Raw genomic sequence first — 13,655 nt, 5'->3', positions numbered from 1 at the left:
CCCCCAGCCAGGCCAGAGTGGAAAGGGTGGCTTCAGGCAGGAGCCCGAGAACAGCTGCAGCTCTGGCTTCTCTTCCTTCTCGGAGGCTTTGCAAAACCTGCAATTCCCGAGTAGGGAAGAGCTGAGAGCGGCTGGGGGAAAGGGGAGAAGCTGGGAGGGCTGCAGCCTTGGGGTGGGAATGACAGACAAGAGTTGGAGAGGTGAGGCAGGCAGGCAGGGAGGGAGGGTTTGGGGAGGGCCAGAGCACAGGAGCCAGAAGCCTCTGCCCCACCCAGGTTGTTTTGGGGAGGCTGGCAACAGCTAAGAGTGGCTGCGGTTCAGGCACAGGACAGCCTTGGTTCCCCCAGAAAACATGACACGGGTTTGTTGTGCCTTTTTTTTAAAAAAAGCTTTTATTAAAACTTTACATCCTGATTGTCCAGCCCTTTAGAGATCATCAAGTTATTTCACACATGCTATAAAAAGAGGAAAGAAATCAAGTCTTAACTGAGCTACAATACATGAGAGTAGAGGAGGTCAGGAAGGCGGAGGGGGGGCATCATCCAGCAGCCTCTCTCTCCCCCCCCCCCCGCCAGGCCTGTGTTGGGCAGCACCTCCAGCTCCTGGCAGCAGGGCAGTCCCAGACCGAGGTGCAGTGTGAAGACTTCACGACCTGCAGCCAGGTCCCCTCTGAGGACAGAGGCCCCTCAGGAGACACCTTTGCCCTCTGCCCAGGAAACAGAGTCGGAGCTGCCCCTTTGCCAAGATGGTCAAAGGTTCGTCTCCTGGAGCCCCCCAAAGTCCGCAGCAGCCCCTTTTGCTTCCAACGTGCCATGGTGGTCAGGGTGGCCAAGCAACGCCGATCAGCCCAGCTTCGGGGAGGGGTATGGCTGCAGGGCAAAGCCCCCTAGTCGGCCACACCTCCCCCATAGAGGTCTGCCAGTTTCTGGAAGCGGCTGCCCCACTCGTGCAGGTAGTCGTAGTCCTGGTCCTGATCGGAAGCAGAGGAGTTGAGGGAGCTGAGGGAGCCCCCCTCGGAGCCCCCTCCCTCGTAGTCGAAGACCAGTAGGGAGTCGTAGGGGGGCGCTGTGGGGTCCAGGTCAGCAGCCTTCAGGTTCTGGGTGGAAAAGGAGGAAGCGTGGGGCGCCTGTTTGTGGGGCAGGGGCGCATCTAGAACTTCAGATGATTCCTCATCCCAGCTAATCTGGGCAGGGCCAGCCAGAGGCAAAGGCAGCCCCAAGACCCACTCCAAATTTGGTGCTGTAGGGGGTGGGCCCTACCGGGAAACCCAGAAGCTACAATATCAGCCTTAAAATGGGGTTCAGCTGATTCTAGAGTCCTTAATAATTTTACTGAATGTATAACACACACACACACTCTGTGACCCTGGGCGGCTCTGCCTGTTTACAGTGGGCAGAAGATCCAGCTGGGCAATCCACTCGGAGGGCAGCAACCCCAAGGCAGCAGAGCTGGGGGTGCCAGGGCCTGGCCTGCCACTCAGCCTCCCTTACCTCACAGATGAAGTTGCCGATCTCATCAGGGTTTGCAGGGCGGGGGCGATACTGGGGGGCTGGCAAAGGGGTCGGCACCACGTCATTCCGCAGGAGGACTTCTGGGCGGGGGTCCAGGCCCCTGTGCAGCTGGCTGAGGTCATAGTCCTTTTGAGGGAGGGAAGGAGGAGCCGGTTGACCGAGGGAGGGGGGTTCACTCAGAAGCTCCCCCACCTCCAAAGCAGTCTGATCCTGGGCAAAGCTCGCACCCCCAGGCCCAATCACAAGCTGATGCTCAGCCCTTCCCTGCCCCCCCCTGCACCTGGTCCTCCTCGCCCCCTCCTTCTTCGCCATAGTAGAAGATGTTGTCCCGGGTGTCGTCCTCCGGCAGCAGCAGCGGCTCCTTCGCCACCTTCCTCCTCCTCGCGAAGAGCAGCAGCAGCAGCAGCAGGACTGGAACACAGAATCCGGCCAGGATCAGGGGGCGCTTCTGCTGAAGTTGCGGCCAAGGGAGGGAGTGGAGCTTTCCAAGACCCAACCGCCATTCTCCTGAGAACCCATGGTTCTAGTCCTCAGTATTATGCCAGTGGTATGAAGAAGTAATTCAAACCGAAGGCTTCACATGGCCAGAGAAGACCAGGCTCTGCGCCTCGCAAGAGTGTCCAGGTTGAGGTGTGGCTCAAGGGGAGGGGAAACCCATCCCCCCAAGGGCAGCCCTGTGCATACTCACTCAGAAGGGCCAAAACGGCCCCCAAGACGGCAAGGATGATGGGCGCCCCAACGATAGCCATCTGCCCCTCCGGACACTCATCCACCTCTCCCTCGCACTCGCAGACGGTTGCCCTGAGGATGGTCAGGTGCGACTTGCCCGGCTGGTCCAGGAGGCGCAGGTAGACGTCGTAGGTCTCTCGCTTCAAGGGCTTCAGCAGCTTCAGGATGGCCGTCTCCCCTGAAGCAGTCAGGAAGTGGTCAGACCCAATGCCAGCCTGGGCTTTTGGAGAAAGGGACGGGCTGCTTCTCCTCCCTCCTAGGGGAGCCAACCCGCCTGGCGGACTGCGGGAGATGCCCCAGGAAAGGAGGGCAGAGGACACGAGGGCCGGATGGCGCCGAGGTCGAGCTTCCTGGAGGTCAGGTCAGTGCCCATTTCCCAGGAGGCCATAGCAGCAGCCCACCTTCGCTGTCCATCTCGACCGCCCAGTTCTCCTCCGAGTTGTGGATCAGCTCTGCCTGGAAAGGGGAGGTGTGGGGTGGAAGGTCCTTGTCCGAAATGCGCAGCAGTTGTGGGGCTGGATTGCGGTTGCACACGGTGAACGTCCGCCGGTCGGGCTCTGGGCCGTGGTCGTTCACGTCCAGGAGGGTCAGCAGCAGTGTCCCTGTCCCTGTCGCTGGGGGGCTTCCTGGGGGCAGAGTACGGGGGAGGGGGAGCCATGTTTAAAACAGAACAGCCTCACAAACCAGATTATACAGAGGCACAACAGCTGCTTTGAAAAGCTTCAGGCTGTTTCTCTTCAAAGGTCCCACTTCTGCACCCCTACAGCCCCCAAACCTCCCGCCACATCTTGCCCCATTTCTCCCCCAAGGCTCCTGCAGGCATCCAGTCTACTGTGCCTCCGGAGGCTGCTTTGTCTGCCCAGCAAGTCCCCTGCCTTGGCCATGGCGAAGAGCAGACAGAATGGGGCATAGTCGGGCATCACAGCTTAGTCTGAATCAGTAGAAGGTGGATCTTGGGGGGCAAGGCCCCCTGCAGGATGTTCCCCCTGGTGGGCGTGGTCTTCTCTCTGTGCAGCTCTTGAGGAGCAGGGACCACCCACCCTCCCCTCCGGGAGGCTGGTTCTCATGACCGGCCACCTTGTGTCTCTCACATGGGCAGCTCTCAAGCAGCCGCCGCCACTCAGCTCAACAAAGGAGCACTTGATTGAGCCACGAGTCGGGAGGGGGGGAAGGTACGAGCGGGGGGCCCTCCCTCATCCGCCCACAGGGTTTACCATCATCCGCCGCCAGCACGATAGCCGTGTAGGTGTTGTTCTGGGCGAAGGGGGATTCCCGGTCCAGGGGCGCCTTGGCAGTGATGATGCCGGTTTCCGGGTGGACATCCAGCCACTGGGCAGGGTCATTCCCCAGCAAGTACCTGGAGGGGAAGTGGATCCAGGCTGAGGAAGGGAGGGGGTGCTGGCTGTGAGGTGGGACAGAGACTTTGGGGACCCTCTGGGCCTGGAAGAGAGAGGCTTGGCTGCAATAGAGCTGAGCCCCTGATGGCTCCCAGACCAACTGAACCCTAATTGGGGCTGGGCTGGCAGGTGTGGAAGAAAAGGGGCTGCAGAAGGGGGGAAAGTGCCAGGGGAGAAAAGTGGAACCAGAGAAGCCAAAGAGGCAGCTGGAGCGGCCCTTATTTAGAGAAGCAGCCTGGAAGTTCTTCTGTGGAAAAATTGCACCTCTTAACCAACCTCGGGGAGTTCAAGAATCTGCTTGCTTGCCATGGAATTCAGGCTGTTGCCACCTTCAGTTCTCCCATACAGACACTCCATCAAATCTGCCCCCCCCCCCCCGGGTAGCTCCATTCAGCCTTTCCTCTTCCCTGCCCCAACCACCTTCCTTTCCAAGAATGGGACCCTTGGTGCCCCAATTGTTGCTGCTGTGCTGCTGGGGGATGGTACCCCCACCTGCCCAGGTAGCCTCTTCCCAGGAGCTGCAGATGCTGTGGGTCCCTCCACCCTGAGGTGTCTTCACAAGCATCTACCCCTCTACTCCTCCCCGCCTCTTGAGGGGGGGACCCTCCTTGGCTGTTCAGCAAAGCAGCTCACCTGATTTTCTGGGGCTGCATCGTGTCTGGGTCTTGCGCCTTGTAGGTGGCAATTTTCTGCCCCACCGGGCTGTCCTCTGAGACCTTCACCTTCAGGACTGGGGGTGCAAAGATGGGGGCCTCATTCGCATCCATCACGTTGATGGTCACGGTGGCTGTCGAAGTGGGCAGCTTCACTGCAAAGGGCACCTTGTTGGCCACTGCCACCTGCAGAACGAACTGCTTTCTCGTCTCAAAGTCCAGCGCCTAAACAGGGAGATGGAAAAACCTCGTCAGAAGATGCAACTGCCCAGCTGAGGGAGGGAACAAGCCTCATCCGGCCACCTCAGCAATGGCTAAAACAGTCGCTCTCAACCTTGACAACTATGAGTTGTGTGGACTTCAACTCCCAGAATTCCCCAGCCAGTGCCTCTTTGCACACGCACACGCACACACGCACAAGCTTGTGCATGGGAGGAGCTGGTGTTTGCGCCTACTTTTGCTGTTGTCACAATTCCTTCGTTGGTCTTTGGATCCGTTGAGATGGAAAAGAGCTCTCCGCTGTTGCCCTGAACGATGCCGTACACGGCGTGCCAGGCAGGAGAATGGCGCTCGTCCTTGTCGGTCACAGCCAGCCTCACCACCTCCACACCTTCCAGGTTCTCCGCCACCTCTGCCGAATACTGAGGGAGGGGCAAGCAGCCAACTGAGAGCCTGAAGGATAACCAACTCCCCTCCCAATCCTTTGGCAGCTCAGGGGGCTTGAGGAGAGGCACTGCTACCCACCCACCCAGCCAATATGGGAGCCATCAGCCCTCCCGGCTATCTAAGAGGGAGAGCATCAACTTCGCCAAGGCTGGAGGGGAGGAGGAGGGAGTGAGGTACAGACAAGGGCAGGTGGGAACACCTTAACTATGCAGGCACCCTATGAAGTCTGCACACCTATCACAGCAACCGTAATCTAGATTCAAGCCTCATACTAAGCTACGACTTGGCTTGCTTGGCCTTCAGTCCTAGTTCACAATTGCAGCTTCACACAACTGGCAGTTTCTGCTTGTGCTGTAAGCCAAGGGAAGGGAGCTGAGCTTCTATGCTGTCCAACCTGGCCTGTTCCCAGGAAGCCCCCCCCGGTTCCCGGCCTCTGCAGAAGAAGCTACCATGGACTCTGTGAACTCGGGCACGTTGTCGTTGGCATCTGTAATTTCTATCACTGCTGATGCTGTTGTGGTCAAGCCCAGCCCATCCAGGTCTGCTGCCTGCAGGATCAAGGTGTATTCCCTCACTCGCTGGGAAGAGAAAATGCTCCGGTTAGCGCCTGAGCTGGCCAGCGTCCTCCAAGGAAGGGCCCTTCCCAATCCGGCTGTACCCGAGAAGAGTTCCGGGGGCAGCCAGGTTGGCCAGAGAGGAGGAGGAGGCGGCTTGCTTCTCCCCCCCAGCCCTGCCTTTACCTCTCGGTCCAGGCCGCTGGCGATCACACTGATGGTGCCCGTTGCTCGGTTGATGGCAAACATCTGCGGATGGGGCTCCTGGGGCGCTTGGCTCAGGATGGAGTATGCAACGACCCCGTTGTAGGTCTCGATGGCATCGTCCGCATCGGTGGCTGTGACCTGCATCACAGATGTCCCTAGGAAAGGGAGCAGACGCCCATGTGAAGCTGCCAGATAGTGACCTGCCTGGCCCAGCCTTGCCACCTCTCCGGCTGGGGCGCCTGGGCTCTGCCCCAGCACTTGAAGTCGCCTCCCTCAGCCAAGAGGTGGTGCATTGGAGACAGCCACCTCCCCCCTGGGAAAGCCCCCCTCCTCCTACTGGGACAGGGAGGAGTGCCCACAAAAGTGATCCCCCGAGGATGCCTGGACACCACAGTGAAAAATATGGAATTGAAAATGACTACAGCAATAGAGAGAGATGGAAGGAGTAGGGAGATGGATGGAAGGGGAAGGAGAGAGAGGAATAGAAGAAACGGAAGAGGAGAGGAAGAAAGGGAGGGGAAATAAGAGTAGGAGAGAAGGTTAGATGGGGAGAAGAAAGGAGGAGGGGGATAAAGGAAGAGGAAGTAGAGAAGGAATAGGAGAGGATGGAAAAAGGTAGGAAGGATAAAAGAAGGGAGGGAGAGGAAAGAGAAGAGAAGAGAAAGAGAAGATTGCTGTAAAACAAAAAAGATGAAATGGAAGAAAGGCAACCCTGAACATGTTTAAGTGTATTAGGATAAAGAATGAATTATCAAAAAATTAAAAGAATGTGTTGTTTATATACACAAGCATAGAAATATTAAGATATTATTAAAAATATGGAAAGAGAATATTTTGGCAGAAATTGTAACTAAGTAAAATGTATTTGGATATGACGTTGTATAAGATATGATACGCCAATACTTGTTCATAAAATATGTGGGTGTGGGGGGGGAATTAATAAAACTTGATTAAAAAAAAAAAAGCAAAGTGATCCCCCGACTTCCGTCTGAGCTGGGGAGGCTGAAGGATAAGGAAGCTTCACTTGTGTCAGGAGAAAAGACGAGGTTAAGGCAACTCCAGGCTCAACCTGGAATAATTCACCTCTCCTTCCCATTTTGTGCAATGCAGCACACTCACACACCTCTTCCTGAATTCACATTCACAATCCTAGCAGGGTTTGCGCAGCATCTAAGGACTCTCCCCCCCTTCCGGCTGCTGGGGCTGAATTTCTGCTGCCCCCACTCAAAATCTCCCCCTCTTTACCAGGGGTTGCTCCTTCCATGACAGAGCCCTGGAAAACCTCCTGGGTGAACTTGGGCTTGTGGTCATTCTGATCGGTGACCGTGACGATGATCTCCATCGGTTCCTCCACCGGTTTGCCGTTCTCAGAGACCGCATGGGATAAAAGCTGCAGAAAGAGGGAAACCAGTCTGGAATGCCAGAAGCCCCCCCCCCCCCCCGGCCCCACATCATAGCTTCAGCCAGGACCACCTACGTGGTATTTTTCGATGCTCTCTCTGTCCAGAGGCCGCGTCACCTTCATCCACCCCGTCTCCTTCTCGATGATGAAAACGCCTTCTGGGGGGGTGTCGGCCCCCTGCCCAGTGATGCTGTAGAAGATCTTGGTTTCCTTATCCCGGTTTGATTTGATCTGAGGCAGGGAAAGAAAGGGTCATCTTAGATTTGTTGGCCACCCTCCCCCCAAAAAGAGAGCTTGATCCATCAGGAGAGTGATCTCCTCCCCCCCCCATGGCCCTGCCCAGCCTGGCACCATCTCTGCACAGGCTGCGATGCAGCTCTGGGCTGATGGGCTTTTGATCCAGAAAAGCCAGCGCCCCCCCCCCTGGGTGGGCAAAGCCAGATCCTCCCTCCCAGATTCCACCCACCTGAACCAGCTTCTTGGGAAAGGGGCCTCTCTCATTCTCAGGCATCCTGATGGGAGGGATCACCCAGTCTCGCTTCCGCCGCTTCAGGGTCGATGGGAACTTTGGCCATTCCATCCGCTTGGCAGGCGTCGGTTTCTCCTGAAAGAAAAGCTCCGGCAGGTTATGCAGGGAGTTGCCCCATGGGAACAAAGGCCATTCTGAGGGTGCAGCAAACAAGACCCCGACCAGAAGCCCCCTGGCCCCCAAGGCCAACATCGCCCCCACTGCCCAAGGACAGTCATTCTCCAGCCGTGGTCTACAGGTGCTGACCGGGCAGTCCGAGGCCTCTCTGAGCTCAGCTGGCCAGGTGCCCCATTGCCACCTCAGTTCTCAACCTGAGTTACAGACCAAAGGAACTGGGGTGCAGAAGAAAACGAAAATAGAAACATACAAACACTTCTGTGAGCAGGAGAATTCCCACTTCCGTGCACTTTTTATAATGATATAAAGCTAAGAATTCATCTTGTTATGTGGACAGAGGTACAGTATGCAGAGCCATTTTAATAGGATATTTAGAACCATTTCCTTTTTAAAGATGCTTTCAAAAGGTGGCGACAGGAAGACGGGATGAATCAAACAATTATTGTTATTCCGTGAAAAATGTGAATTTCTTTGCACTTGAAGATGCAAACGAAGACTTTCATTGAGCAATCCCTGCATTTTATGAACACTTATTTAGTAATCTATTATTGTAATTCGTTTGAGAAATGAAGTCCAGGAAAACCTGAGAATTTTTTGCTCAAAATCCACATGCTATAATGGTGTTGCTGCTGTCGCTCTACAGATGCTGTTGAATTCGAATTCGCACACACCACACCAGCCTGCTTTATAATTAGCTGTGCTGGCTGGGGATGCTGAGAATTGCAGTCCAACAACAGCCAAAGTATTACACAATACTGGAAACTTCAATGCTGATGTACAATTTGGATTGAAGACGCAGCAGACTCTTTGGGACCGTGCCTGCCCAGCGCACCTTCAGTCCAAACCCTCTTCCTCCATAAGTCAGGTAGAAGCCTCCCCCACTTGCAGGGGAGTGCCCCCCCCATTCCACCTGCCTGGGCAGAGCCCCAGTGCTCCATTAGCACAGTTTCCACCGCAACCGCCCAGGGAGGCAGAAGGGTTGCCATGGCGTCCCTGCCACCTGTGCTGTCCCGAGGGCAGAAGCGGCTCACCTGCGAAGAAGGGGGGCCTTTGTTCTGCAGGACAGCCGAGGCTGATGATTGGATCCCTCTGGAATCTCTGGCATGCACCCTGGAAGGCCTTTCCCGCGCCTGCCTGTAGTGCTGCCGCACCGCCACCACCTTTCCATCCACCAGCACTCCCAGGTCGGGGCTGCCCAGAACTGGCTCCCCTCCCAGGCAATCGGCAGACCTGACTGGAGGGGAGAGGAAAGCCACCGCATTAGGAAAACCTGAAACTGCCAACCAAAATACGGTCCAAACAACACCCCCCACCCCACCCCACCCCCGCTCTAAATGGCACTGGCATAGGGAGTTTCTTCTGGCCAGCAGGAGCCCTTCCCCCTGCAAGCGGTTGCCCAGCTGAGGGGTGGGGGAGGGTCTTTAATGCACCCGAGAAACCTTCTGCCCCCCCCCCCATCTGGAGCCGGGATCTTGTTTGCCCTTTAATGGATTGGCACTTCCAGTCCTTGGATTGCTTACACAGAGGGACGGAGGGAAGTGGAGGGGGGGGATCACCCAGCCCAAGTTTCCTTTCCGTTGCCCCACATTCCAGATAAGGCACCGGTCTGGCCTTGAGCCCACCGGCCTCTCCTCTTCAGCCTCCCAGGCTTGGCTCACGCAGGGCCTCGCCATCAGGGAGAGCCCTTTGTAGAGATAGCTGCCCCAAAGCAGTACCAGTTTCCGGGGTTTTGCTCCTCCCACACTAAAAGGAAAACACCCACGAGCAGCTTGCTCCAGCCTGGCCTCAGTCCCCATCGTGTCCCCCCCCATCTCACCAGGGAAAGTTACCTCGCCCCCATAGCTGGCAAGAGGAAGGGGCCTCTAGCCTTGCCTGCTATAGGGGCCAACCTGACACCCCCTCCCCAAAGACTTCACTGGTTCCAAGAAAGAGAAAGGCAGCACTGTCCTACACCAACACCCAACACCCCCCCCACCTCTTTCAGCACTCAGGACAGAGCAATCACAGCAGCCCAGGTCACCCCACCTTGACCTGCCTTGGGACGGTGTGAGGTTGCTCCAAGAGCCAATCTGCCAAGGCTGCCAATGGCTCTGAACAGCCAAGGCCCTCTCAGGACACCGGAAGCCCCCACCCATCCACAGAGCCACTCCCCATCCGCTTTGCAGCCACGGAAGGCCCCTCTGCCCAGCAGTGGGGAAGAAGGGCCAGTGGCTCAGCTGGAGAGAACCAGCTCTCTGCCCAGGAAGCAGGAGGAGGTCAGAGCGCCTCTCCCCACTTAGTGGAATCGGACCCATTTGGCAGCCATTAGCATGCCAACCCTCTGCATGCCATTAGTGGAAATCTCTCTTTCCCAGAAGGCTGGCCAACAGCGGAGCAGAAAGCCCCCCCCATGCTTTGCCCCTTGGCCCTACAGAGTGTGGACAAACAGCCACTGGCGCACTTAATTGCCTGCTCCTCCCAGCTCAAGGAGAAGCTGGCTGGCCACTCACTCTTTGCCCTGTCCTGGTTGCCCATTCAGAGCTGCCTCTTCCCTCCCCCACCAAAGGCCTATGAGGAGCCTGCTCCCCTCCTGGCCAAGGACGCCTCATATCAGTGGCAGGGGTGAGGGGGAAATGGTCTGCTCCCCCTGCTCCCTGCCTCTCTTCCTAAGCATGGCCAGGAGGTGGGCGGGGAGGGGGGCTGACAGGCCACCCCTTCCCCTTTCTGCAAGGTCCCTGGAATTTTAAGGCTGCCGCCTGCAGGGCAACAGCTCTTATCTCATCTCAAGGCCCCTCCATCACAGGTCAAGCTGCTGGAAAGGTGAGGAAAACACACCCAGGTGGCAGATTAGTCTGTCTCTACATGTCTCAGTAAACACCAGGCTTATTTAGTGGGGAGGGGGTGCAGGAATGGCCCACTGACCTCTGACCCGACAGAGCACAAACACCTTGACATACTTATATTGCAAGGATCTTTCGGAGCAAAAGTCACAGTGAAAAAATGCACCATATTCACAACTCAGAGTAGCTCAGGGACAGAACTGCCTGTGTATCCAGCAGTCAGTTAACAATGACTTGATGGCCCATCATCACTCACGACTGCTGGAAGGAACATCTCTATTGAGGCTCTCTGGAAGAGCCCCCCAGCCTCTCTGCGAGGGCCACCCCCCGAGTTAACCCTCAAATGAGAAAGATGGGGGCTAAAGTTAGCCACACTCCCTGGCTGAGGGAAAGCCATGCCAGCGCCTTAATCCCCTGCCTCTGAATCAACCCGCCACCAGTTTTGCCAGGACTTCAGACTTTAAAGCAGCTGTCCGGACGGAGCTAAGAGGGTAGAACTCGGGAGTTTCCAGGTATTGCAACTGCCTCTTATTCCCCAAAGCAGCAGAAGAGAGACAGGAGCCCGGAAGTTCAGAACTGCTTCCTCCTCCCGAGTGGGCAAGGGAGAGCTCCCACCCTGAGATGGACAGAGGGACCCTGCAGGGACAACCTCCAAGTCCCTCACATGGAATTACAGAGGAGGGGAGAATAACTCATGGGGGAGGGGGACTCTTCCCTTCTAAAAGCCCCAGGTGCTGACCATAAAGAGCCACTAGATTGCGCACTGGGCTTCAGAGGCAACCCACCAGGCCACTGGGAGAGACCCAGGCTGGTGTCCGCTGCTTCCAAATCCTGGGTGAGGCAGAAGTCCCCTCCCCGCCAGTCCTCCTTCCAGGCCTTGGAGAGTCCAGGGCAGCTCTGGGCTGCAGGACGGAAGGGGCTGGTGCAGAGGGAGTTAAGGGATTCCTGGCAGGATCCAGTGCTGAAGCAGAAACAGACCAGCCTCTGTTTGGGGCACAATGGGCCTGTTTTGCACAACAACAGCCCCTTCCGGGAGCTGGGGGGGGCTCTCAGACAATGGCTGCGGGGATACCACTGGGCCAGGAGGAAAGGGGCTGGGGAGGCATTGGGTGCTGGGGGAAAGGCCTCCATTCTGCAACCCCCAGCCTGTCCCTGCTTGCTCAGCCTAGCCCCACTCACAGGGCAACTCAAAGGGGGTGAGGGTGGAAACCACACTTCACTCCCGGCAGTCTCCCTTACTGTTGCAGCAGGAGGAATTATTTCTCTTGCTTTTAACTGCAACCCCCTTCAAGGGGCGGGGGGAGAAGACGACTTAAACAAGTTAGGACCAGCAAAAAAAAAAAACCCAAAGCAGAGGAGGTCCCTAGCAGGAATCCCTTAACTCCCTCTGCCCCAGCCCCTCCCCCATTCCCAAGGAAGCTGCCCCTCCCCCACACTAGATCGAAGGAGAACGCTCCATGGAACGAATCGCCATCGAGCAACCGATGCATTAAGAGATCCTAACAGACCTAATCCTTCACTTTCGAAGAAACCCCAAGTTCATCGGCATTTATCCCTGGAGGGGTCCTGCGACCACTCGAGGCGGCTCGATTCGGAGCTTTAGGCGCAAAACGGATGAAAAGTTTGGAAAAGGAGCAGCCGCCACAAGCACAGCCCCCCCGCCCCCCCACGAGTTCCCAATCGGTCTGGAATTGAACGGGCGTCCAGGGAAGGGAGGGGGAGGAAAAGCCCCCCAGGAACCCCCGGCCAGCCGCTGCCCTTCCTGTCCGGAAGGGGGCAGCCAGTTCCGCCCACCAGGGGCACGTACCTGGCCCCCGAAGGCGGCAGCGGCTTCCCGCCCCCAGCCAGCCGAGCCCCGCGGGGGGAGAAGGAGCGGCGGGCGAGCGGGCCGAAGGGGGCCTCCGGAGGGGCTGGAGTCTCGGGGGGGGCGGGGCAGCCAGGACGAAGCAGGCAGAGGCGCCCGGGCTTACCTCCGCTCACGGGCTGGCCCGGACTCAGCCGCCCGTCGGGCACCGCCAAGACGAAGCCGCAGCGGCTCGGGGGCAGCCAGGCGGCCAGGCGGCCGTCCACCTGCGGGGAGAGAATGGGCGGGCTCAGGCCTAAGCCCCCCTCCTCCCTCCCTCCCCCTCGGGCGCCGCGGAGCTCCGCAAGAGCCGGGCGGCGTCGGGAAGGAAGGCCCGGGAAAGCGCTCACCTGGAGGAGGACGAGGAAGGCCAGGGGGAGGAGGCGCGCAGCCCGGCGCCAGCCCATCGCTGCCGTCGAGGAGAGGGATGCCCAGCAGCAGCAGCTCCCCTCGCGCGCCCGCTGCCTGAATGGGCTCCGCCTGCCCTGCCAGGCCTTTAAAGGCGCCGCGCCAGGTGAGGCTCCGCGGGCGGGGCTCCGGCTGGCCCGCCCCCCGCCGCCCCCTCCCCTCTCCCCTCCCGCCAGGGCGCAGGGATCGGCCGGGCCTGCCCGGCGTGCGAGGGAGCCGGAGGTGAACTCCGAGAGTCCTCCGCTCCTTTGATCCGGCCCGACGGAGGCGGCTCCCGCGGCCCCAAAAGCCGGTCCCCGACCGAAAGGAGGCAAGAGGTGCCAACCCCCCGCCCCTCCCCCGTCGATCGGGTGGGGTCCCCTTTTCGGCTCCCCCAGGACCCCTCCGCCGCTCGCCCTTCGGCCCCCAGCCGGCCTCTCCCCGCAGCCGCGGCGGCGCCGTGAGGAGCCGGAGGGCAGGGAGCGGAGGGGGCAGCAGGCAGGGCGACGGCGAGACCCAAGGGAGGCGGAGGGTCGCTTGCCGAAGGGCCGAAGGAGCCGGCGCCCACCGGGCAGAACCCCCTCCCTCCTGGCATGCCTTGCCGAAGGTCTTCCCCAGCTGCCCCCCCCCCAACCAGTCCGCTTCTGGCCAGGAACGAAGCAGGCAGCGCCCGCTTCTGCCCCTCGTGCCAAAGGAGCTGCCCCGGTGTGTTCCACCAACCCTGAAACAGGAGCCGCCGCCGGGCCGGGCCTTTCTGTGAGGCGGCTTTCCACCCCACCAGCAAGCGGGGTGGGGCGGGGGGTGCTGAGGTTCTTCCAGGGAATCTGTGGGGTAGGGTGCC

General features: G+C 58.6%; 1 protein-coding gene across 1 annotated transcript; it reads right to left on the bottom strand.

The window, feature by feature from the left end:
- Positions 1-414: 414 nt before the first annotated feature.
- Positions 415-8,847, bottom strand: CDH3 (cadherin 3). The gene is made up of 14 exons (XM_070953260.1): positions 8,797-8,847; positions 7,586-7,723; positions 7,195-7,350; positions 6,963-7,107; positions 5,697-5,872; positions 5,406-5,534; positions 4,746-4,931; positions 4,271-4,515; positions 3,455-3,597; positions 2,642-2,866; positions 2,200-2,418; positions 1,792-1,922; positions 1,491-1,637; positions 415-1,096 (listed from the first exon to the last, which is right to left on the bottom strand). The coding sequence occupies exons 2-14, from the start codon at positions 7,697-7,699 to the stop codon at positions 887-889; spliced, it is 2,226 nt and encodes a 741-aa protein (XP_070809361.1). The 5' UTR covers positions 7,700-7,723; positions 8,797-8,847; the 3' UTR covers positions 415-886.
- Between the last annotated feature and the right edge of the window lie 4,808 nt (positions 8,848-13,655).

Source organism: Pituophis catenifer, unplaced genomic scaffold (genome assembly GCF_029215685.1).
Source record: "Pituophis catenifer annectens isolate HBS135680 unplaced genomic scaffold, rPitCat1.0.hap2 SCAF_13, whole genome shotgun sequence".
NCBI classification, from domain to species: Eukaryota; Metazoa; Chordata; class Lepidosauria; order Squamata; family Colubridae; genus Pituophis; species Pituophis catenifer.
The sequence above is the reverse complement of the archived record's forward strand: the minus strand, read 5'-3'. Positions and strand labels throughout refer to the sequence as shown.